This window comes from Protopterus annectens, chromosome 9.part0 (assembly GCF_019279795.1).
Source record: "Protopterus annectens isolate FY-2018-M chromosome 9.part0, PAN1.0, whole genome shotgun sequence".
Taxonomy (NCBI): domain Eukaryota; kingdom Metazoa; phylum Chordata; order Ceratodontiformes; family Protopteridae; genus Protopterus; species Protopterus annectens.
In genome coordinates, this window is record NC_056743.1 from 36,531,511 (window position 1) to 36,555,409 (window position 23,899).

Genomic DNA, 23,899 nt, shown 5'->3' on the forward strand with positions numbered 1-23,899 from the left:
CATATTTCATCTTCAGATGTTTCCCGCTCCACCTGTTTCTCTTTACTTTGGGGACTAATTGTTCCATTATGCTGTTACATGACTTTCTGCACTAAATCCTTAACTTTGCAGGTGTTCCATAACTTTAGTTTCTGTTTGTTTAACTTCTTCCTTACTAATCTTTTGTTCTACATTCCCCTTTGTGTTTTTACTTTCTGTATTGTGCAATTTCGCATATCTAGGTGCCTTTGCCAGTATTTCTCTTCAAATATCTTTGAAAATGCTTTTTTTTTTTTGTTTTCATTAGTTTAGTTTTCTTCCTTGCATAAATATTCTACCATATAAGATCTAATTTTCTTTCCCATGTCCAGATTTCCTTTTTATACCTTTCAAAAATCTCTTTGTTTTTTTTTTATATTTTCTCACTTTTCTGTTGCTTCTTTTTTCCAGGAAACCCAAAATTTCTTTGTCTATGTAATGCCTTTCATGGATTTCTTGTACTAATGAACATACATTTTTATTTGAAGCTTTTGACGGCTTTTCTTCTGCAAGTATTTTCTTTCTGCTAATTTATCCCTTAATCTTTTTGAGTATCTAATCTCTGGGAATTCTTGGTTTCTTGCATTATATTAACAATACATCATTTCTTCCTTATCCTGAATAGTCCACTCTGTCATCTTTATGGCTCTTTTTTAGCCAATTAGTTTTTGCAATTTTTGTGGGCTACTAATTCCTTCTACAAAAGGGGAGCCATCTTCCCCTTGTGCCTGGCATAACCCCATTGTAGGAATGTTTGTGTGTCTTGAAGATTCTACACTGCCATTTTTCCAGTCCTGACACCAGTGTGCACATTAGGACTGGGCACTTTTTTATCCTGGTACTTGTGTACCCATCCGCCATTTTTATTTTGTAACCTGCCTCTGTCCATGATATATGCTATGTAAAATACAGTCAATATATTGGTGTAGTTTCAATGCAGTTTTGTGAAAACAGAATCTACCATGTGAAGGTACTCACCAAGACCTGAGGATGACTTCAATTCCAGCAATACTACACTCCTTTTTCTAGATGATTTCATCATCTGTATTCTGGATGTTTTTAATTTCTCCAATTCGTTTGGGTTTCTAATACCATGATGGGAATGAACCCCCTTCCTAAGTCAAAGTATGCACTGGAACAATTAGTCACCTCTCCCACTAGGGGAGATAATATACTAGACCTGATAATCACAAACATGGGGACAAAATGCTCCACACCAGAAATATACCCCTCACTAGTGAGATCTGACCACAAACTAATCACCCTGGATATATATATCCCACCTCCACCCCCAGCACAAAAGACCACAGTGAAAACCTTCTCAAAAGCAGACTTCACTCTTCTTAAGACTGAGATGGTATCCTTTAAGCCCACTGTGCCAGTGGATACCACATCCCACAATGCTGAATCCTTCACAAATGCTTTCTATGGACATCTCCAAAAATGCATGGATCATGCAATCCCAAACAAATCCAAGTCCCTCTCCAACAAAGGTAAGCGTCCTGTCTGGTGGACCTCAGCCATAAACAAATTGTATAACAAAAGAAGGAAGCTACTGCACGTCAGAGCAAAATCCCATGAAGGGAAGACATCTCTGATCAACATTAGCAGAAAACTACGTTCTCTCATAAAAACATCCAAGGCCAACTTTGAGAAAAAAATCGCTAAGGACACTAAAGATAACCACAAAGCCTTCTTCAGCTATGTTAGAAACCTGGGTGGAAACCCTCAGATATGCTCAGAGTTGGTTCACAACAATAACAAATACACTGAACCCACAGATATTGCCAACATTCTGGCTGACAGGTTCAGTGCAAATTTCTCCCCTCCTTCACCCCCAAAAGAAGAAATAGTTATCCCAGCTGAATGTAATCTCCCTGTCATCTCAGATGTCCAAGTGAGAACCGCCCTAAACAAAGCAAAAAACACAGCATCAATGGGACCTGACGGTATCCCGGGTTGCGTGTTACGTGAACTCCAAGAGGAGCTAAACCCATACATAAAAATGCTATTTAACCTTAGCCTTACTTCGGGATATGTACCTGAACACTGGCGTACAGCAACAGTGGTCCCATTCCACAAGGGGGGTGCCTCTACAGACTCTGGAAACTACCGCCCCATAAGCTTAACCAGCCTGGTCTGGAAAGCTATGGAAAGAATCATTATGGAACTCATAAACAGAGACATAGGGGACCTACAGACACTTGACCCCACCCAGTTCGGCTTTGTAAAGGGCAGATCCTGCCTTTTAAACCTGGTTGACTTTTTCGAAACAGTCACTGGAGCCAATGAAGAGGGCAAAGCAGTCCATACAGCATACCTGGACTTGGCTAAGGCCTTCGACACAATACCCCACTCAGGCATCATAGATAAGCTTAACAGCTTAAAAGTAAACCCTTATGTCACTAGATGGGTTGCAAACTGGCTAAAGGATAGAACCCATAAAGTTAAAATCGCTGGAGCAATGTCAGACTCAAAGCCAGTCACAAGTGGTGTCCCACAGGGATCTGTCCTGGGACCCCTCTTGTTCGGCATTTATTTCTCAGATGTTAAAGCAAACATGGGAGGGCTGTGGCTGACAAAGTTCGCAGATGACTGCAAACTAGGCGCCATAGTCGATACACCAGCAGGCACACACATCCTACAAAAAGGCCTCACAGAAATGGACAACTGGTGCCGGAGTCACGGCCTTAAACTAAATGCCAAAAAATGTATAGTCATCCCCTTTGGGAAAAACAAAGTACCCACAAATTATCACACAGACAGCAACCCACTGAGTACGGAAAATGTAATCAGAGACCTAGGGACCCAAGTCGACAGCGACCTCTCATTTGATACCCACGTTGCCAAAGTGGTTAGAAAAACATTCTACCTTGCACACCTCATCATGAAGGGATTCACATCCAGATCCAAGGATGTCATTGTACCCCTATATTCCTCCCTCATCAAACCCATGATTGAGTACAATGCCCCATTTGGTATGTACCTCACCCTGCATTTGCAACAGCTGGAGAGACCACAAAAGTACCTCACCAAGAGGATCAAGGGTCTCCAACATATGTCTTATTCTGCCAGACTAAAGAAACTTCAGCTCTATTCAGTAGCATACCGCCTGCTCAGAGGTGATCTCTGCCTGACGTACAAGGCCATGTCCAATCAGGATCTGATGGACATGCTCCACCTCAAAAAATCCAAGTCCATCAGGACCACGAGAGCTAAAGACTTAAACCTCGGTACAAGTATGAATAGGACATGCTGGAGGGATAGATTCATAACCCAGAGGCTTCCCATGCTTTGGAACAAGATCCCAGTTTGTATTAGGCAGAGCTCCTCACTGACTCTCTTCAAGAGAAATCTTGATGAGTGGATGGGAGATTGTAAGTTTACTCCAGGGGTCACATCTGTGTCACTGCTAGACAGGGGCATAGTAAACTAATTCTATTATATAAGGGGGCCTTCATTGTGTCACTACTAGACAGAGGCACAGTATTCTAAATTTATTCTGTACATTTTTTGTACCATTTCATGGGGTGGCAAAAGCCACATCACTATGGCTAGGCTTACAAATGCCCCAGGGCAGATAGCCTAGTACTATACTATGAAACTATGATTAAAGTTCATGAAATTAGTATTGTTTCAGTCTTTGATGTTACCCAGAAGTGCTCTTCGCAGCACCTGCAATGTGCCCATGTATCAGTAACATATCTAAGTACGATTGTAAATTATTTTTTATAAGGCCTGTTGCTCCTACTACTCTTGGAACTTCTGGGTGTCTCTTGTTTCTGCCTGCAAATCCTGGTATTTTATGACTTTTTATCTCTCTGTACATAAAACACTATAGTAACTGGGTGCAGCAGTTTCAATGATCAATGCTACTTTTGTTTTCTTTTCATGGACTGCTATATTTTTTGAGCTGTTAGCAATGGGTGATTGCATGTGATATAAACTTCATTATTTTCTGTGATGCTTTGTGGCTCATGTTTCCAGTGTTTTTCATCTGCTTCAATATTATAATGTTTGCACAATCCCCAATGCAACAGTCTTGCCACATTTACAGTCCTTCTGCCATTAGTATATCACAACCAGCAACATGATGTGTGACTGTTTCCAATTCTGTTTTACAAAACCTACATTTGTCTCTTTCTTCTACATGTTCAATGGACTTTGTAAACCAATGTGTAATAGTCAACTATCTTGGGCCACCAATTTTAACGTTTTATATTTTGTTTTTTGGTTTAAATTCACCTCTCCTTAACTATTCCTCATTTGATCCTGATCAACATGAGGTTGTTCCAAGAGTTTTCTATGCTTGCAACTATATTTATGCATTTTTCACATTTGTTGCCTTCTCATCTAATCCTTCACCTGATATTCTTTCTTCTGTTTTTTGGCACATTCAGTTGCTGCCGGATTTTTATCTCCTTCTGGTTTTAGTCCCTTTCCCCTTGATGCTGATATGCTTCTGCTAAACTAAGCAAGGAAATGATCTTAGACTTATTCTCCTCATGTTTTAAAACTTTCACTATGTTTATGTCTTGTGAGGTGAGCATTTTTGTATGCAGTCCTACAATTGCAGATCTATACATGTAATCAATTTTGAGGACCACCATATCTTCAGAACTGGGAATATATAATCTTGGCATACAGTGATTTTTTTATAAATCATTTGATAAGCATGAAGCATCCTTCTTGTTTTCCTGTCCTATCCAACAGTCACTTCAAAACTGTAAGTTAGGACAGGAAGAGCAAATTGGTTTATAGCTTGGACTTTGTTCCTAGATGTCAGTGCTGTTTTCAGTATTAATTTTAGTCTTCTAAAATGTTCCTTACTGAGTTTTATGCATATTTGTTCATGTTTTATTGTTGACCCTTCATCAGTTCCCAAGTATTTATATACTCCCTCTTGCTCAAGTTCACTTATATCACAGTCCTGTCCCAGATTGATGTTTTCTTGGTGCTGCAGTTTTCCTGCTTTGAAGGTTGATTTTGCATAGTCATCAAGACAAAGTGACATTATTATATTATCTGAAATAGTTTTGACCACTTGGAATTGTGCTTTCAGTGCCTCATCTGATGAACTATACAGTTTTACATTATCCACAAAAAGAAGACGAGAAGTCTTTACAATTTATTTTCTCTGAGCCAAATTGTAGACAATGACCTAAGCTATTAAGTAGACAACTTAATTTGTTAAGGGCAAGACAAAAGAGCAGCGATGACAGAGTCACCCTGGAATATCCCCCTTTGAATTTTTATTCCTGAAATAATAATTTGTCCTTTACCATTGCTTAACTGCAGAGTGGTTTGCCACTGTTTCATGGCTGATGTAATGTAATCGATCAGTGTAGGGTGTATCTTATAAATTTTTACCACTCTTTTATCCATGAATGTGGGTTAGTGTCAAATGCTTTTTTTGTAGTCTATCCATTCCACATTTAGATTCTTCCCTTTTTTACAGTTGTCCATTATGACTTTATTAAACAGCAAATGGTCCTTTATTCCATATGACTTTTTTTACCCTTTTGTTCTAGTGTCATGTTTGAGTTTTCTTCTAAATGACTGTAAACTCTGTTGGCATCAGTTCCAGTGTATTGTTTATACGTCATTGGAAGGCAAGTTCTGGTTGTATAGATTGGGAGGTGGTCACTGAGAGTCTGACACTGTATCTGTGGTAGTGAATTTGCTAGGATATGATGATAGGATCCAGGCTAATAAGGAGTCTGGTGTATTGCTATAATGTGTGGGGCTATTAATTAGCTGTGTGAATCTGTCTACGTTCAAACTAGGTGTAGGGGAGTATACAGTAAGGCTGTTATGTTAAACTTGCTAACCTTGCATTTTCAGTGAAACTTTTTGGGAGTTGGGTCTTGTGGTGGATCTCCTGTAGCATCATAGCCAGGACTGGATGTAGTGACCACAGAACCATTGCAATAAAAGCAATATATGAATAGTGTGGTACAAGTCCCTGAAAGTGAAGGCTGGCACAAAATGTAAAGTAATATGGAAATAGAAGAGCTTTTGCTGTTACTGCAGAAAGCTGGCCAGCTTATATTGAAAGAGAGGAACTTTACTGAGACGCAAACACTGGTGAGAGATGATATGTAACCTGCTTATTGCAATCAAAACCCATATGGGCTATTGTGCATTTTACAATGTAACATTACTTCAAACCCATTTAAGGAGATTAGAGAAACATATTACAACCACATGATCCGAAAGCCACTTGTGATTGGTAAATTGCTCAAGAGAAGAAAACTATGCAGGACTTTTTCATTTGGAGTCCAGACTGCCTGATTCATTAAGAGATTTGTATGCAACATGTATTCTAAATCATGCAAAAAGACTACCATAATGACAAATAATTGCAATTAAACCATGCCTTAAACACTGCAGTATCGAATGGAATAGGGAAGCATCCAAATTGCACCAAGTTGTTGCCCAATTTTTATATGGTTCATAAGAAATACCGACTGTACAGAATGCTTACATCATTTAATGACTTCACACAAGGCAAATAATTGTTGGTTTCAATAAAATGATTGTAGAGCATGACTCTGAAAATGTAATACTTAATGTGCACATAGCGAATAGAGGGAAAAAAGTCCAGTTTAAGGGCAAGGTTAAAAAAACAAACACTGAGCCTCAGGTTTGCATAAGATGGTGCTTATATATATTCATAAACACAAAGAGTAAGGAGCTGACAAAGGCTTCTGGAGCTACATAAAAGGAACATAAATCATATTAGCTATCCCAAACATAACACAAATGCAGTTAGAAATGGAAGTAGATGTGGAGCAGTATAATTTATCATTTCTTTTGCTTAATTATAAGAAAATATTCCTAAAATTACACCTGAAAGAAACATCAGTGTAGTTAGATACAGATAAATAACTGGGTAACTTATTGTAGAAAAACGCAAATGTTCATCTTGTAGACACTAAACAGCAGTGGACCAGTGGAGCAGTGAATTTTGTAGATAAAAGATTAAGAGAATTGAAAAGAACTGACATTGCTCAAGAGATTTTATATATATATATATATATATATATATATATATATATATATATATATATCATCACAAACTGGCTACAACAAAGCCACAAATGAAAAACCAATCAAACTGAAGGCAATTTCAAAATACATTTTATCAAACAAAATGCAACCCATGATTTATATTAATGGAAAAAATGCCTAAATAAGTTTTCTGGAAGCTTATAGTAACACATACTCTTAGGTACATGAATTAAAGCTGGAAACGGGAGGAATGTTATACAAAGTGGAGTGGAATTATTGACCATACCTATAGTGTCTGGACTAAAAGGAAAAACAGAGGCATATTATGGAAAGTGCGGTGGGATGAATGAAACATACTTACATGAACAGAGGCATATTATGGAAAGTGTGGTGGGATGAATGAAACATACTTACATGAACAGAGGCATATTATGGAAAGTGCGGTGGGATGAATGAAACATACTTACATGAACAGAGGCATATTATGGAAAGTGCGGTGGGATGAATGAAACATACATGAATAAAGGGGGAAAACAGACTTGTATCACTGTGCAGATTTTAAACCTGTTGTAAACCTAGTCCAGTCTTGTTTACTGGGGCAACCTCTGTCACTATGGATAGAGGATATTTTCTCATCTCTAATGGAGAAAATCATTTCACAAACATTGACCTAATGTACACTTATCAGCAGATGAAAATATAATAATTTTCCAAGTAGTTCTTGAGTATTAATATACAGAAGGTGATGCTTCAGTACAACTGGCGTATGTGACAACCATATGGCAAAGTGCAATAGGCCAAGTACTGTAGGTGGTACCTAATGAGTTACCTTGATGTCATTCTTGTAGCATGCCAAGACTGTGAAGTGGCAAACAGCACTTTAATAACCTAGGTTAAGCACTGGATAGGGTAAAGGAGTTTGAGCCTTGAGCTAACAGGCAAAAGAGGAAATTTCCATTGTGGAATTGAGTTTAACAAGTATGGAGTGCATTAATCACTAAGCAACATGGAGGCTGTACTGATGGCACATAGGACTAAATGTGTGTTACAAATCAGGCTATACTTCAAAATAGAAAGGCGATGTCACACATCCATCATATCTTGTGACAGTTCTGTATTTATTGCATGCAGTACTTTAGAATGGAGCAGCCTGGACATGAATAGACAACAGTGAGGCTGTACTGATGACACATAGGACTAAAAGTGTGTTACAGATCAGGCTATATTTCAAAATAGAAAGGTGATGTCACACATCCATCATATCTTGTGACAGTTCTGTATTTATTGCAAGTAGCAACTTAGAATGGAGCAGCCTGAAAATGAGTAGACAACATTGAACGTACCCTAATGTAACCAAAAATATTACACTGGAAGAAGTGCTGACATACATTAAGCCCTCCACACCTATTAGACTGAGATTCAGTGCTTCGTCTTATGGAAATGGTACTGTTTCAGTGCACAAGTCCCTGGTTAGCATGCAGAAAAGCAATGCATTTGTTTCAAGTTAATTGGAAACAGTTGAGTTTAATTATGTCCAAAGTGACACTGATGGCCTAAGCCAGGGATTGAAGTTGTTCCTCCAGTATTTGTATAAAAATAAGTACATATTAGTACCTGATTATCAGCTTTTGGTGTTAATTTTAACATAAGAAAGGGTATGTCATCACTTGTAGAAGCTCCTTGCAGCACCGTTTATGAAATATTACTATTGACTGATGCCCTTATCCAATGGGAAACCAGATTTTTTTCCCCTGTTTTTTTGTTAAGTTTATGAGATTCTATCTAGAAAAAAAGTTAAAAACTATGTCAGAAGACTGTTTTTGAGACCATATTGTTAAATTCCTTCTAAACTGCTGCCTCCCCATTCAGAACACCTTAGGATGGTAAAAGTGAAGTTCCTTAGGTAAGGATAAGCAAATTATAAAATTTTCAACAACTTGTATCAGATAGCAAATCTTCCAGCCTTGCACTCTTACAAAAACTGCTGTTGAAGTCAGGCCAGATATTTTCAGTTGTGTTTGCAGTACTCATTGTTTCTAAGAGTTTGATGGGCACATTGAATGGCCAGGGGTCATTTGTAGGGAATTCACCCCTCTAAAGAAGACTACTGCAGTGTTTATGAGAAAGATTTGTTAAAAATAGTTGCATTAAGGGATATGCAGTGATAAATGTCACCATTAAACATTTCAATCCTGTTCCACATCTTTTAAATACAAACAAATTAGCCAGAAGGTGTTTGCAAACATTTAAACCCCTTTTACTATTGATTATTATCAAGCAGGTTCTCTCCAAACCAGTGACTTTTACTTGCTAGTTTTGCTGCCTTCAGATAAAGAACTCTGTAAAAGAGTTTAGCATATTATCATGAATTTGTTTTGAAAATTATATTATCAAAAGTATCTACAAACATACTTAGATTGTGCTCCTAGATTTAAAGAGAATGGATTATCTGCATCTTGAATATTAATTACAAGTAATTTTAAATTCATTTTTATGATGCAACATTTAGAAAGAAGTAAAACATCACTTTAATTCAAAAATACTAGTTGTTTTCAGGCCTGAAATAACAATACAGTGTCTTCATGCTGCTGGCAGCCTTCATACTTGTCACTCTGAAGATAATTTGAACTGCATATGGGACAGCACACTTTATCATTTCTGTTACTTAGTTGTAAGACTGTCTTCCAAAAGTCACTGCTGAAAGAAACAACAGTGCAGTTAAAGATGTTAGGTACACATTTACTTTAAACTTAATGGTTTGCAGGTATTGCAGTTTGTCTTTTTATAATAGCTGTAATGATCTTAGTGTGATCCTCTCTCTAATTGTCAATATCTGCATACTGTTTACAAATTTTCCTACAACAATTTCAGGATAGGACACACGAGTACTGAGCCTTATACAGCACATTACATGAGCACTAAAGGATAGGACACACGATTACTGAGCATTATGCAGCACATTACATGAGCTGATAGCACTAAAGGATAGGACACACGAGTACCGAGCCTTATACAGCACATTACATGAGCTCATAGCACTAAAGGATAGGACACACGAGTACTGAGCCTTATGCAGCACATTACATGAGCTGATAGCACTAAAGGATAGGACACACGAGTACTGAGCCTTATGCAGCACATTACATGAGCTCATAGCACTAAAGGATAGGACACACGAGTACTGAGCCTTATGCAGCACATTACATGAGCTGATAGCACTAAAGGATAGGACACACGAGTACTGAGCCTTATGCAGCACATTACATGAGCTGATAGCACTAAAGGATAGGACACACGATCACTGAGCCTTATACAGCACATTACATGTGCTCATAGCACTAAAGGATAGGACACACGAGTACTGAGCCTTATGCAGCACATTACATGAGCTGATAGCACTAAAGGATAGGACACACAATTACTGAGCCTTATGCAGCACATTGCATGAGCTGATAGCACTAAAGGATAGGACACATGAGTACTGAGCCTTATGCAGCACATTACATGAGCTGATAGCACTAAAGGATAGGACACACAAGTACTGAGCCTTATGCAGTACATTGCATGAGCTGATAGCACTAAAGGATAGGACACACGATTACTTAGCCTTATGCAGCACATTGCACGAGTTGATATCACTAAAGGATAGGACACACGAGTACTGAGCCTTATGCAGCACATTATATGAGCTGATGGCACTAAAGGATAGGGCACACGATTACTGAGCCTTATGCAGCACATTGCATGAGCTGATAGCACTAAAGGATAGGACACACGAGTACTGAGCCTGATGCAGCACATTACATGAGCTGATAGCACTAAAGGATAGGACACACAAGTACTGAGCCTTATGCAGCACATTACATGAGCTGATAGCACTAAAGGATAGGACACACGAGTACTGAGCCTGATGCAGCACATTACATGAGCTCATAGCACTAAAGGATAGGACACACGAGTACTGAGTCTTAAACAGCACATTACATGAGCTGATAGCACTAAAGGATAGGACACACGAGTACTGAGCCTTATACAGCACATTACATGAGCTCATAGCACTAAAGGATAGGACACACGATTACTGAGCTTTATGCAGCACATTACATGAGCTCATAGCACTAAAGGATAGGACACACGAGTACTGAGTCTTAAACAGCACATTGCATGAGCTCATAGCACTAAAGGATAGGACACATGAGTACTGAGCCTTATGCAGCACATTACATGAGCACTAAAGGATAGGGCACACGAGTACTGAGCGTTATGCAGCACATTTCATGAGCTGATAGCACTAAAGGATAGGACACACAAGTACTGAGCCTTATGCAGGACATTGCATGAGCTGATAGCACTAAAGGATAGGACACACGAGTACTGAGCCTTATGCAGCACATTACATGAGCTGATAGCACTAAAGGATAGGACACACGAGTACTGAGCCTTATGCAGCACATTACATGAGCTGATAGCACTAAAGGATAGGACACATGATTACTGAGCTTTATGCAGCACATTACATGAGCTGATAGCACTAAAGGATAGGACACACGAGTACTGAGCCTTATGCAGCACATTACATGAGCTCATAGCACTAAAGGCAGGTTTCAGATATTTGTGTGTGTCTTTTAACTAGTAAAATGTGTGTGAGTTCTTAAAATTTGAAATGACAAAGATGAACCCTTTTTTGTGAGAAGTAATCAGCATTGTTCGGATTTCATAGAAAATACATTCAGGCATAAAATCTCCCAAGACTGTCATTCTCCTTCTAAAAGAATTGTGTGCATCTTATTGATGGAATTGAACATACCACATCGGCACTGTCAGCATATGGAGTTTTATTAGTGATGACCTTCTGATTATAAAGGCTTCATTTCTTGAGAAATATATATAAATTTTACTTCAGATATAACAACAGCTCTGTGTTGATATATTAGATAGACATGCACTACATTCCTCACCTTGAAGTTATATATCCACCCCAGTGGGAGTGAATGAAATGCAACATACAAGACTGTCACTGTCAAATGCCTGTGAAACCCCGCATTCTGCACCTATGTATAAAAAATGTTTTGTAATTGTATTTTGAGAGTTTCTAATAAACCTTCATGAAGTTTTGCTTTAAAAATCATGTAGAAAATACATTTAAGACTCTTCTTCCACTTTTAAGATTTAAATGCAGCTTAATGCTAAATTAGACTGTACCACATTGCCTATACAAGGATATTTGGTTATGTTGTCTTTATAGTGGCAAATGTCCCATTTTCTAAAGACGTATATTGACATGGATTTTAGTTGCAACAGAAAAAACAGTGAAACAAAAAGCAAACTCAGAAAACACTGGTGAGAATGACAAGCGCTCGAAGGAAGCAAAATGAGTTTTAGCGTAAAACTTCTTTATTATTCCGTTAGTCATCCGAAGACTTCATCAGAAATAAAAAGTTGTGCTGTTACTTACATATTTATGCAAACATTAATTGACAATAAATCAATGAAAATTGCTGCAATTAACTTGAAAGTTAGCCCTTAGTGTATCACATAATAATAATGCATGGTTTTCTGTTAGATAAAAAGCATTTAATATTTATACTTTCATTAAATCCAGGTGGAATATGAGCAGCCAAACGAATTTGCCACTCAACTTTTTTCATCTCAACCTGGTTATTGAAATTACCTCCCCTTAAATCTTGAGGAATAACATCAAGAACAGAAAATAAAAAAATGTTAAACGAAGAACAATTTACCGAATGTTTATAAAGAGCATTGCTATTATCTTGAGTTCTAATGGCATAAACATGCTCGCTTATTCTAGTATTTAAACTTCTAGTAGTCATGCCAACATAATATGCTGGACATGACCTACACAGAGCAATGTAAATTACACTTGTGGATAAACAGTTAACTCTCCCAGGAATCCTAATAATCCTACTCAGATGTCCCAAATCCACATAGGGACCTTCTGAAATGAATCTACACATATTGCAATCCTGACATTTAAAAGTACCATAACTTTTATTTGTAACAGGGGGAATAATTTTAGTCGCTGAATTCTCTATAACAACTGTTTTATATTCCCGTTCTTCTTTTCTACAAAATACGGTCTGTCCCCTACTATCTTTGCATGTTCTTCATTCATCATTAGAATGTTCCAGTTACTATTAACAATATTTTTTATGGTAACAGTGTCAACACTCATATCAAGACAAAATCTAGATTCAGACCCTGGTGCCCTATTCACTTCTGTTTTATCATTGTTCGTTTTTTTGCTAACAAATCCATGTGTTAATATAGGTGGGAAGTCATTTTGTCTTCTGCCTATAATCTCATTAGCTGTATCTTCCAGAAGCTTTAATGAGTAACCTCTATCCAAAAATAATCTCTTAATAAATTCAACTTCCACAAAAAATCAATATCCTCACTAACCATCCTCGAGGCCCGAACAAACTGGCCGCAAGGAATATTCCCCTTAATATACATCGAGTGTCCGCTTTTGAAATAGACATAGCTGTTACTGAAAGTGTTTTTTCTATGAATATTAGAAATAAAATTAACACCATTTCATTCTAAATCAATATCTAAAAAATTTACTTTAAAACCAAGATTTCCTACAACAAATTCAAAAAATGTGGAACTGTTATTTAACTCACTTATAAATGTACTAAGTTCAAACCCTTTATTTAAAATCACAAAAAATAAACTGTGTACACATCTACAGTAAAACAAAATGTTCTCATATGTAGGAATGTGAACCAGCTTTTCTTTTTCCCGCCAATTTAATACTGTTAGCAAAAGAGGGGGTACAGTAGCCCCATTGCTAATCCTTTCTTTTGTTTGTAAAACTTATTATTAAATGTGAAATAATTGTTGGACAATATGATGTCCATCAAATATCTGTAAAGAAAAACTTGATTTGTATCACAATGACCATACTTATGCAAAAAATGACATAAATAATCACTACCTTCTTCTATTGGGATAGAGGTATATAACAAAGATATATCCACTGTAACCATAATAAATGAGGGAATTGACCGCATTTGTCTTATAGTTGTAAAAAAATTTCTAATGTTTAAAAAATCCCAGGAATCAGTAACGTAAGAATCCAATTTCTTCTCTAATGGGTTAAAAATAAAATCCAAAAATAGAGAAATGTTTTCTGTAATGCTACCAGATGCAGAAACTATAGGTATAAAGGGCGGGTTTCGTATATTTTTATGCAATTTAGGGATACCAAATAGTACCCCAGTTTTGGGTTCCTCAACACACAAAAATTATACATTTCAAAATCAATGTCACCATTCATAAGTAGTTCATATAAATTATCAGGCACTTTCTTATGGCTTTTTAACACATTTTCTTACTTCAAGATACTCATCTGTATTGTTTAGCATGGTTTCAGTAGCCAGATTGTAACATTCCTGCTTCATTATCTCAATCCCATCCTCTTTGTCTTCATGTAGCATAAATGCATAAACTTCCGTAACTCATTTAAAGCATTAATCTCAAAACAATTTAAATTAAAAAATGAATTCTTGACATTTTTAGTAAAACATTGTCTTATTTCATCCTCACAGCAGCTTTTTAAAACCTTTATAGTGTGACGTAATGTAGGATTAAAACTCGACGGTTTGCACAAGCGTTTCTTAATATTCACACCGTTCAAAGTGAATTGGAAATTCAATTTCCTAGTATATAGTTTAAAATCAATTATAGTCCTTGACATATTAGCATGATGACTTGGTATAAAGTTTAAACCTAAGTTCACAGTTTTGTAATGAGCATCATTTAAACTAACGTCAGATAAATTATACACATTACCAAAAGTATTTCCAGTATGTCCATTTACATTAAGGTTTAATGCTTCTTGTTGTGGCTTCTTCCTCTTCTCCTCGTGTTGTAGCTCCGACTCCGCTGCCTTAAAAAAATTAGTGGAACTATGATGACTAAAAACTGGGCGCAATCATTGAATCCCCTAACAATGTTAATATGCAACAAAATGGGTTCACACAAACAAATGATTGGTGCCAAAGCCACAGATTTAAACTTAACACACAAAAATGCATTATCCCCTTCAGCAAAGGAGAAGTCCCTGAAAATTAGAAATGTTAATAATACCACCCAGTGGTGAGAGATTTAGGAATGCAGGTTGATAGCAACCTTAACTTTGATCAGCATGTGTCCACAGTGGTAAGGAATGCCTTCTATATTGCACATGTCATAAGTAAGAGCATAGCATCTAAAGCTAAGGAGTTTATAATTCCCCTGTATTCTTCCCTCATCAGACCAATAATAGAGTACAGTGCTCCCTTCTGCATGTGACTCACCAGACACCTGCAGCAGCTGGAGAGACATCAGAGGCTTCTCACCAAAAAAATTCACGTCTTCAACACGTTACCTACATGGACAGACTGAAGTCCCTGTCACTGTACTCTGTATCATATAGACTGCTTAGAGGCGACTTGTGCCTGGCCTATAGAGCAGTCTTGGACCCTGCCCTAATGAAAATGCTGCACATCTGCAAATCAAATGGGACACGTGTCACTCACTCCAGGGCCCTTAACCTAACCTGCGACATTAACAAGACATGCTGAAGGTTGCTAGTCCTCTGTAATAAACTCCCAATTCATGTAAAACAGAGTTGCTCAATGACCCTATTTGAGTAACTTAGACAATTGGATGGGATACCATAAATTTACCCCTGGGGTTTCACCTGTGTCCCTCTTGGACAGGGGCACCCAGTGTTGATCATAGATTCACATTGCAAATATAGACTATATATCTTGGTCTATAAGGGAACAAGGGTATAAAATGGCTAGGCTTGTAAAGCCCCTAGGGCCACTAGCCTAGTAAACTCCTATGATCCTATGATATGTCCTATGATACAGTGGTCTTGCATGGAATACAGTGTGATGTCATGTACTGTGATACAGTGGTCATGCATGGAATACAGCCTGATGTCATGTACTGTGATAAAGTGGTCACGCATGGAATACAGCCTGATGTCATGTCCCGTGATACAGTGGTAATGCATGGAATACAGTCTGATGTCATGTTCAGGTCTTGACTACCATACTAACTAAAAGTCTAATGAAAGGAGAACAACCAATCTAACCTTAGGTCCTTAGATAAGTAATAGGTTAGCTGCCCTTGATGGCCATTTTGAGCCTAGCCAATTTCCATGTTGGACATGTTGTTTAGGTGTTGTATCATTTTATTAAGATATCTGTGTGTGTGTTTTAGTTGTTGCATGTGTCTGGACAGATTCATATCAAAGGCTGAATTATATTCAATGAGTGGTCTAATGAGGGCTGAGTAAAGGTGGACAGTGACATTACTAGATCTGGACAGAATCCCTTTGTTTATAAGCTGTGTAGTATAGAAGGACTTTCTTACAACAATGGAGACATATTGGCAAAAGTTAGGTCACTGTGCAGATAACAACTGAATCAACTCTTAGGGGCATATTGTCAGTGTGGTAGTTCCTTGGGAAAGATGACTTCACAAAGGATACAATAATGCATTTTTTTTGGCATTTAGTTTCAGTCCCTGACTTTGGCACCAGTTATTTATTTGAGACAAACCTTCCTGCAGGATGGCCAAGTCATTTGGGGAGTCAATGACCGCTCCTAGCTTGCAGTCTTCTATTAGACAGAATACAGCTCACCATAATCCAATTTCCTAAACATAAAAGAGAAATATAATAATAATAATACTACAGCAAATATACCATGTTTGATTGTCAGACATCAGGAATAGATGTCTCAAGAAAGTAAAAGGTAAATAAAAAGTAAGAGGTGAAGTCTGCTTCTCTCTGCTCCTGGAGGAGTTACCAATAAATTTGTACAGTCATTTCATGAAATGTCCCATCAGTGGAAATCAGATGTGTATGCTGCAGTACACAAGGCTAAACAAATGTCCTAAGCTAGGTAACAGAACAATGTCATTGGTCTGGAGTCAGAGGCAGTAAATCAACCAGTTCTCAGTCTGTGGGTACAAATGTTTCACTGGCCATTTGCAGTTGAGCTGGACTAATAGACAGGAAGGCCCATGGAAATCAGTCAAAGAAATTCTAAAATAATGTTTTTAAGGCAGCTTAACAGAAATTTAGTAGAAGTTTAGCTTAAAGAACTCAAGGTAACAGTGATGGTCAAGAGAGATCACCTAGTTTCATAGTCTTCTTCTTCATTCGGCTTTTTCCTGGTTAGGCGTCGCCACAGCGGATCACCTGTCCGCTCATGATTGGCAGTACAATTTTATAGTGTTGAGTTGCCAGCCCGGCGCCCAACCTTCCATGGAAAGCACACACACACACACACACACACACACACACACACACTCACGCCTAGGGCCAATTTAGAGTGTCCAATCCACCTAAAGTTGAATAATATCAGACACCACATGGTACAAAAAAAGCAGATTGACACGTACTTCCTAAGTTTATTTAAAGTTATTCTGATATTTGGATAAGGGAAAAACTAGATTACACCTAGTACTAAGCTGCTTATATCCTTTGTAGTTTTTATATCTGTAAAACGCTTCATAATAGGAACAAATACTTTTTACCGCTCATTGTCACACAGTAATTTCATATGAAGATCAACTGGACATATTTATTTAGCAAGAACTTGTTCAAAGGCTATGGACATCTGGTAGCCAGGGTGCATTCTTTCTTGTTAAAGCTCTGTAGGGATACTCATCTGTGCGTGAACCATGGGAAGTGTTCAGTTTGACAGTGGTCTATAACTTCAGGTTTCTTACAGTTTTGCTGAGAGCAGTAGCCAATGTATAGCAAATTGTAAAATTTTTGTGCTGGCCAATTTTTCCATCACCCACAGCATACTTGTGTAGCAATAGAAGAATATCTCAGTCTGTTACGAATGGTGAAAGATGGCAAACCATTTTCAAGCCAGCATCAGACCAGGAACCATGTTAAAAAATGTCAGAAGTTAAACTGTAGTTATATTAACTGTGCTTTTGTTTGTTTTGTGTTCTACTGAGGTCTGAAATGTAGACTGATTTATTAATATCATTTCAAACTTTTAGGACAGATTTGAAATTATGATTCAAACTTTTTTGAGAAAGTTAGAAGTCTTGTAATATTTATTCCTCTACATTGTTTCAAACAAATTCCTTATTTCATGAGATCAGGAAAAGATAATGTGTTAAATTCAATACATAATTTGAAACAAAGAATGGTGAATGTTATTTGTTCTCTTTTTTAATTTATAGGCAAAAAAGTATATTTTGTGCTTCTTAAAAACTTGCACTTATGCAGTTGCCAGATATTCAAATAATTTAGTTAGACAGGAGAAAGAAACAAAGATATTCAAAACACATTAACCCTGTCCTAATGACAGTAGCTTAAATGCATCAAATCACCTTATAGTGCAGAAACCTCCTTAACATATTTCATTTCATTTCTGTTTCAGGTTTTTCTAGAGTTTCAGTCGTTTGACATTTGGCAGTCTGTAGACTGTGCCGATGCCTATGTACAAGTGTATGATGGTAACAGTAAATCTGCTCCAGTTGTGCTTAGTAGGTCATGTGGAAGAACACTGCCCAGTTCACTTGTATCATCGGGAAGCACAATGCTTGTAGAATATGTCACTGGTGGTTCAGTTCCTGCACTAGGATTCCAAGCCACGTATAATACAGGTGTGTTTCTGTTTATTACCAATATGTTCCATCTTATGATATTTTGCTTTTATTACACTAAGGTCTGTTCTATAAAGTACAGTTTATGGAAAAAACAAATGATGACTGGCATCTGTTGCCACCAAGCTGTGATTCTTATGTTCTTAGGTTTCATAAGTTTCATAGGGAGATACTTGTGTTCAAGCCTTAAAGGGCATTTCAGTGTATAAACCCCAAGTCTTTTGAAGGTATATTTGTATAATCCCAATTATCCAAGTGACTTTAAAATAAAGTACAGAGCACTGCAGTTGCTTGACTCATAAATCTGTACCTTTTGCTGCTTCTAACGGGTAAAGAGAACAGTTTATTTCTGTCCCTTAGAGATATAATACTCTGGTGTAATTCAAATACTAAAGTGACTCTTAGAATAGATTTATGTAGTGCGTTAAAACCCAGACATGGCCTGCCTCATATATGTAATACCGTTTAATGTCATAAACTTCAGCCATGTACTGTAATCCATACCACTGCAATTAGGAATCCATTTAGTAAATTTTCTCTGTCCTTGTTACAGTTATTTTAATACTTTGTGTACAAAATGGAGCCTATAACAATTCTAGTATGATGCACATACAAACAGGCTCCATTAGTATTCAGTATAAACAAGCAGTAATTGTAACACTGACTCAAAAAGCACTCGCGCCTGACGAATTCCAGTAAAAGGTCTGAACTACATTGAACTGTCTCCAGGCTCCTCCTTAAAGGAGAACCGCACTCAGAGACTCAAAAAACATGCTTATTTCATCATGGTTTAGTGTTTCCTACATTTTATCACCACTCTGGGATTATTTGCAGTTTTTTAAATATTTTTTAACATAATTTCTGAGTCTGACCTCATGGGGTCTAGCATCTTCAAGTGATCCTGATACCACTAGGTATCCCACAATCCAGTGCTTGTCTGTAAAAAATTACATCATGCAGGCCTCTTTCTTCCTAAAGCTCCTGTTAATGCATTGATTTTACATGGATATGCTGCTGTATTTCAGTCAGTTTTAAGTAACATTTCATGCCTTTCAGTGACTTACTTAAAACACAAACAGTGCAAATGACACAGAACAGACTTTCGAAGTGCTTTTTACTGCTGCTTCTTTATAGAATGGCTAACTGCAGTGTTTTGTGAAGCCTGAATTGTACTACTTTTGACTCATCTCCCATCCCCCTTCACACCTAACTTCCCTAGCTGTCAGATGCTAAGGGTAATTTGAGCTGTTACCTGCTGTGATTGACAGCTCACAGCAGGAGACTTGAGCCATATACTGTTTCCTTGTTCTAGCCTTTACTTTCTGTATGGGTAGGGGAAGGACTGGGGAGCTGTGACATCACAGCATGGGTGGGTTTTTAGGATGGTCATGGTGATGTCAGTTTGGGGAGGGAATTGGCCAGAAACCTACCTGTAGTCATTGGCCATGATGGCATCAATGAATTGGAGACTGCAGCAAGCTTTTCCTGGGTGGGATTAAAGTTTTTTTGAAAGTGAAACCACCACAGTACAGTAAGGTACTGTTCTAGTGGAGAGAAACAGTAGATTTAAAATATTTTAAGTGCTGTATTGTTGTTTGTTCATAGCAGGGACTGTAAATAGGGAGAAAACAGGCCAGAGAAGTTGAGCATTTAATAATAGAATCCCATTGATGTCCTTTAATGAAGTTTAACCCACTGGTATATATTGTGGCCAGGAGCTTTGTTCCATTTTAGCTGACTGGGAAGTTACAGGTGATTTACCGCCAATGTGAACCTCGCATCGGGAACCAGAATAGCTCAGAAAAGGTGCCACAGAGTGACTCCTGTCCCAGAAGAAACCAAGACATGGCTGGTTCCCATGGCACTAGAAGGTAACCGTAGGATTTTCCTTTACTTTAATATTTGACCTCTTGACCCACAGGTGGGGAGGTAGCCAAAACATCACTTATCACCAAATTCAGGAGAGCTGGGTTATCCAACTGGCAATGCTGGTTTCTGGAAGGTAATTTATTGCTATAGAGTAGTTTACGTAAATAGCTCAGTGTGTTAAAGGCAATGCAAAAAAGCAGTGGTAACAAAGAATTACTCTGGATATCCCCAATGGATGTTTGTTCTTTGGGTAATAATTTGCCCTATATCATGCCTTAGTTGTAAAGTGGTTTTCAACTGTCTCCTAGAAGCTGCTGTGTAATATATCAGTATAAGGTATATTTCGTACATCTGTAAACATCCCGTAATCCATGAATGTTGGCTGTTGCCATGTGCTTTTTTGTAATATAGCCATTAGCCATAGTACACTTAGGCTCCACCCCTTTTTGCAGCTCTCTGTTAAGGTTTTGTGTAATAACAGATTATCAGTTTTACAGGTCTCTAGTATGGTTTTGCTTAATAACAGATGATCATTTACTCCTTGTGATTTCTTCTATAACCTTTCTCTTCTGCTGTCATGAGTGACTTTTTTTCTAGGCGACGGAAGCCAAGTTATTGGTCTATAGTTCTTAGGACGACTTGTGGATTTGCTGTTAAGAAGGAGGGGTGTTTTTTCCTGTTGTTAGCAAGGTTAGCATTTGTTGAGGATGTACATATATGTAATTTTTACCCAGGTTGAAATCATTGTGCAAAGGTATTAATACGTGTATCTAAAAGTTGGTCACAGCGTCTGAAGATGGATTTTTTTATTTAGGAGCCTTTCTTAATATTGTCTCAATTTCTCTGACTGCTAAGCACGTCTACCTGCTTCTTTTAACTCTTCTATCCATTCAGAAATTTTATTTTTTTCATTGCAGTATTGACTGTAACATCAGAAGGGTTTATATTAGAACATCGAAATTTCATTATTTCGAATGTCCTAACATTGACCCCTATTCAGTGAACGTTGACAAAATTGAACATTCAGAACAGCAAATTTTTTTCTAAGGAAAAAATTTGCTGTTCTAAAACGCATACACACAACACAAGCACACCAAACAAACAGCAATCCGCACACACACACCCAAAATCTTGCAGCTAACCCTACACTAAACTGTACAAACACCACTAACTATCCACTTACCTTAACCCTAACCCTAAGGTCCGTCACTATCGCACACTCACCTCACCCATGCCCTAACCCTAACTCACCTAACCCATCCTAATCCTCACGTCCACACAATCGCAGACATATCTCCATTGCTCCCTAACCCTAACTCACCTAACCCACGCCTAATCGCACACTTACCTGAACCTGACCCATAACTTTCCGCCACAGCGCTGAAAATAGCGAAACAACAAAAACGGACAACCAAATTCTTTCCCTAGGAAAAAAATTGGTTATCTGTCGTTTCACTATTTTCAGCGTTCGCTGAACAGGGGTCGATGTTAGAACGTTCGAACTAATGAAACTAATATAGACCCACATTAGAAACCATAGTATAAGTTTTAACTCATTTAAAAAGGAATTATATTGCACTGTATACATTTTTTATATGGTAACACTTTTAACAATGTTACCTCAGTGATGAGAAATAAACATAAAGCCCCTTTTCAGTAATGAATATTCAGTTTCATTTTTTTCCCTTGCAAGAAACATGAATAACATTAAACACAAGGACTTTTATATGCAGCTTGTCTCATCTCTCTGTCTCTCTCATGTGATATTGTAGAACAAACTGTCTGTTGTATTTGTTCTGTTGATTACTATGATTGTATCCCGTATTCCTCATTCTTGGAACTTGTCCAAAATGATAGTCTAGTCTTCCGATTATTGGTGCAGTGCATCAGTGTTCTGATATAGTTGAAACCTCCTGTATTAATGTCCTCTCATGGATGCCAGTCCCCTTTCTTCTGAAATTGTATTGATTCCTGGCATAGGCTAAGCATGTTGAAGACTCCCTTAATGCTTTGCTGCCAGTAGTGAGGAGTGCCTTACTGTGGCTTTAGTGGAAGTGGAAGGTTTGTCTGCAATAATTTATTTTCATTCTTTTTTAGATTCATAGTTAAGTACTAGGCTAGCTGCCATTGCAGGCCCTTTTAAGCTTAGCCAGTTTCCCTTTTTGTGCTCAAAGTAACCTATCCCATTTAGTTATAGACTGACCTTACCCATCATGGTCGATAATTATATATTACCCTAATAAGAATAACTGGGATCATACCATAGATAATTTGAGGCACCCATGCATGGGATAAAGCATATAGAAGCTGCATCTGTCCACTAATAGTACAGGGGGCAGTCCTGGGTTAAATGTTCTATTTCCATTCCATAGATCTCAGTTGTACTTGAATATGGATAGAGATGATGGCCTTTGTTTTATGTGGATGGGGAGTCTGTTCCAAGGTAGCAGTATCCTCTACGAGATATATCTGTACCTCCAAACCATTCAGTTGCTTTGGCAGGACAGGTTTAGGTCCCTAGACAGAGTATTTCTGATGCCATTTGATTTGTTGATGTGCAGTAGGTCCATCAGTCATGGGTTGAAAGATGCCTTGTAGTATAGCAGATACAGGTCACCTCTTAGCAGTCCGTAGGATACCCAGTACAGTATATATTCTTCTTCCTCTTTGTCCCACGGAAGGTTTGTCTAAAGCAAACGTGCTCCCACCTGTAGACTGATAATCGTTATCAATAGTAGATTTGGATTGGACTTGATTATCTTTGGCAGACAGATTACAATATGCTGTACTATTGTCATAATCTTTTCTGTTCCAGACCAAGATTTTAATTCTTCTTTGTTTTAATTCTAATTCATGTGTTTGAGCATCTGTAAAAAAACGTCATCCATCTCGCTAGCATAATTGCTGTTGTTCAAAATACTGTATATCTGAATTGGAAAGCTATTTAATGATGCAGTCCCCTTCTCCAGTCTACAACTCAACTAGAAGAAGCTGATGACTAACCTAATTCCTGACTCTACAAGGTAGCAGCAATGAAACATTGCAATTAAATCTGGGTACTGTAGTCATGCCTGTGTGTTGCAGCAGTCTGAAGAAGGTAGCATTTACAGCAAATGTTTGGTAGCAGCTCTCTACCTTAGTCCGTAAGGTTGAATGTCAGTGGGTCAGGTCTGCACATCGCCCTACACTGATTTGATAGTATTGGTATACAGTAAGCAAACCATTTGATCACATGGTCAGAATGTATTTATTTCCAGTGTTTCTGTATATAAAGTGTTTATTTATTCATATGCCATTCTGTACTTGGGTTTTTGTATTTCTTTCTTTCTTGGTGATTTTGTTAGTT

At 37.7% G+C, this 23,899-nt stretch overlaps 1 protein-coding gene across 1 annotated transcript in view; it reads left to right on the forward strand.

Annotated features, from left to right (window-relative positions):
- LOC122810848 (embryonic protein UVS.2-like) overlaps window positions 1–23,899 on the forward strand; it is a 237,680-nt gene that overhangs the window by 81,095 nt on the left and 132,686 nt on the right. Inside the window, exon 3 of the mRNA XM_044082400.1 lies at window positions 18,459–18,684. Coding sequence (XP_043938335.1) covers window positions 18,459–18,684 — 226 coding nt within the window. The remainder of the gene's footprint in view (window positions 1–18,458; window positions 18,685–23,899) is intronic.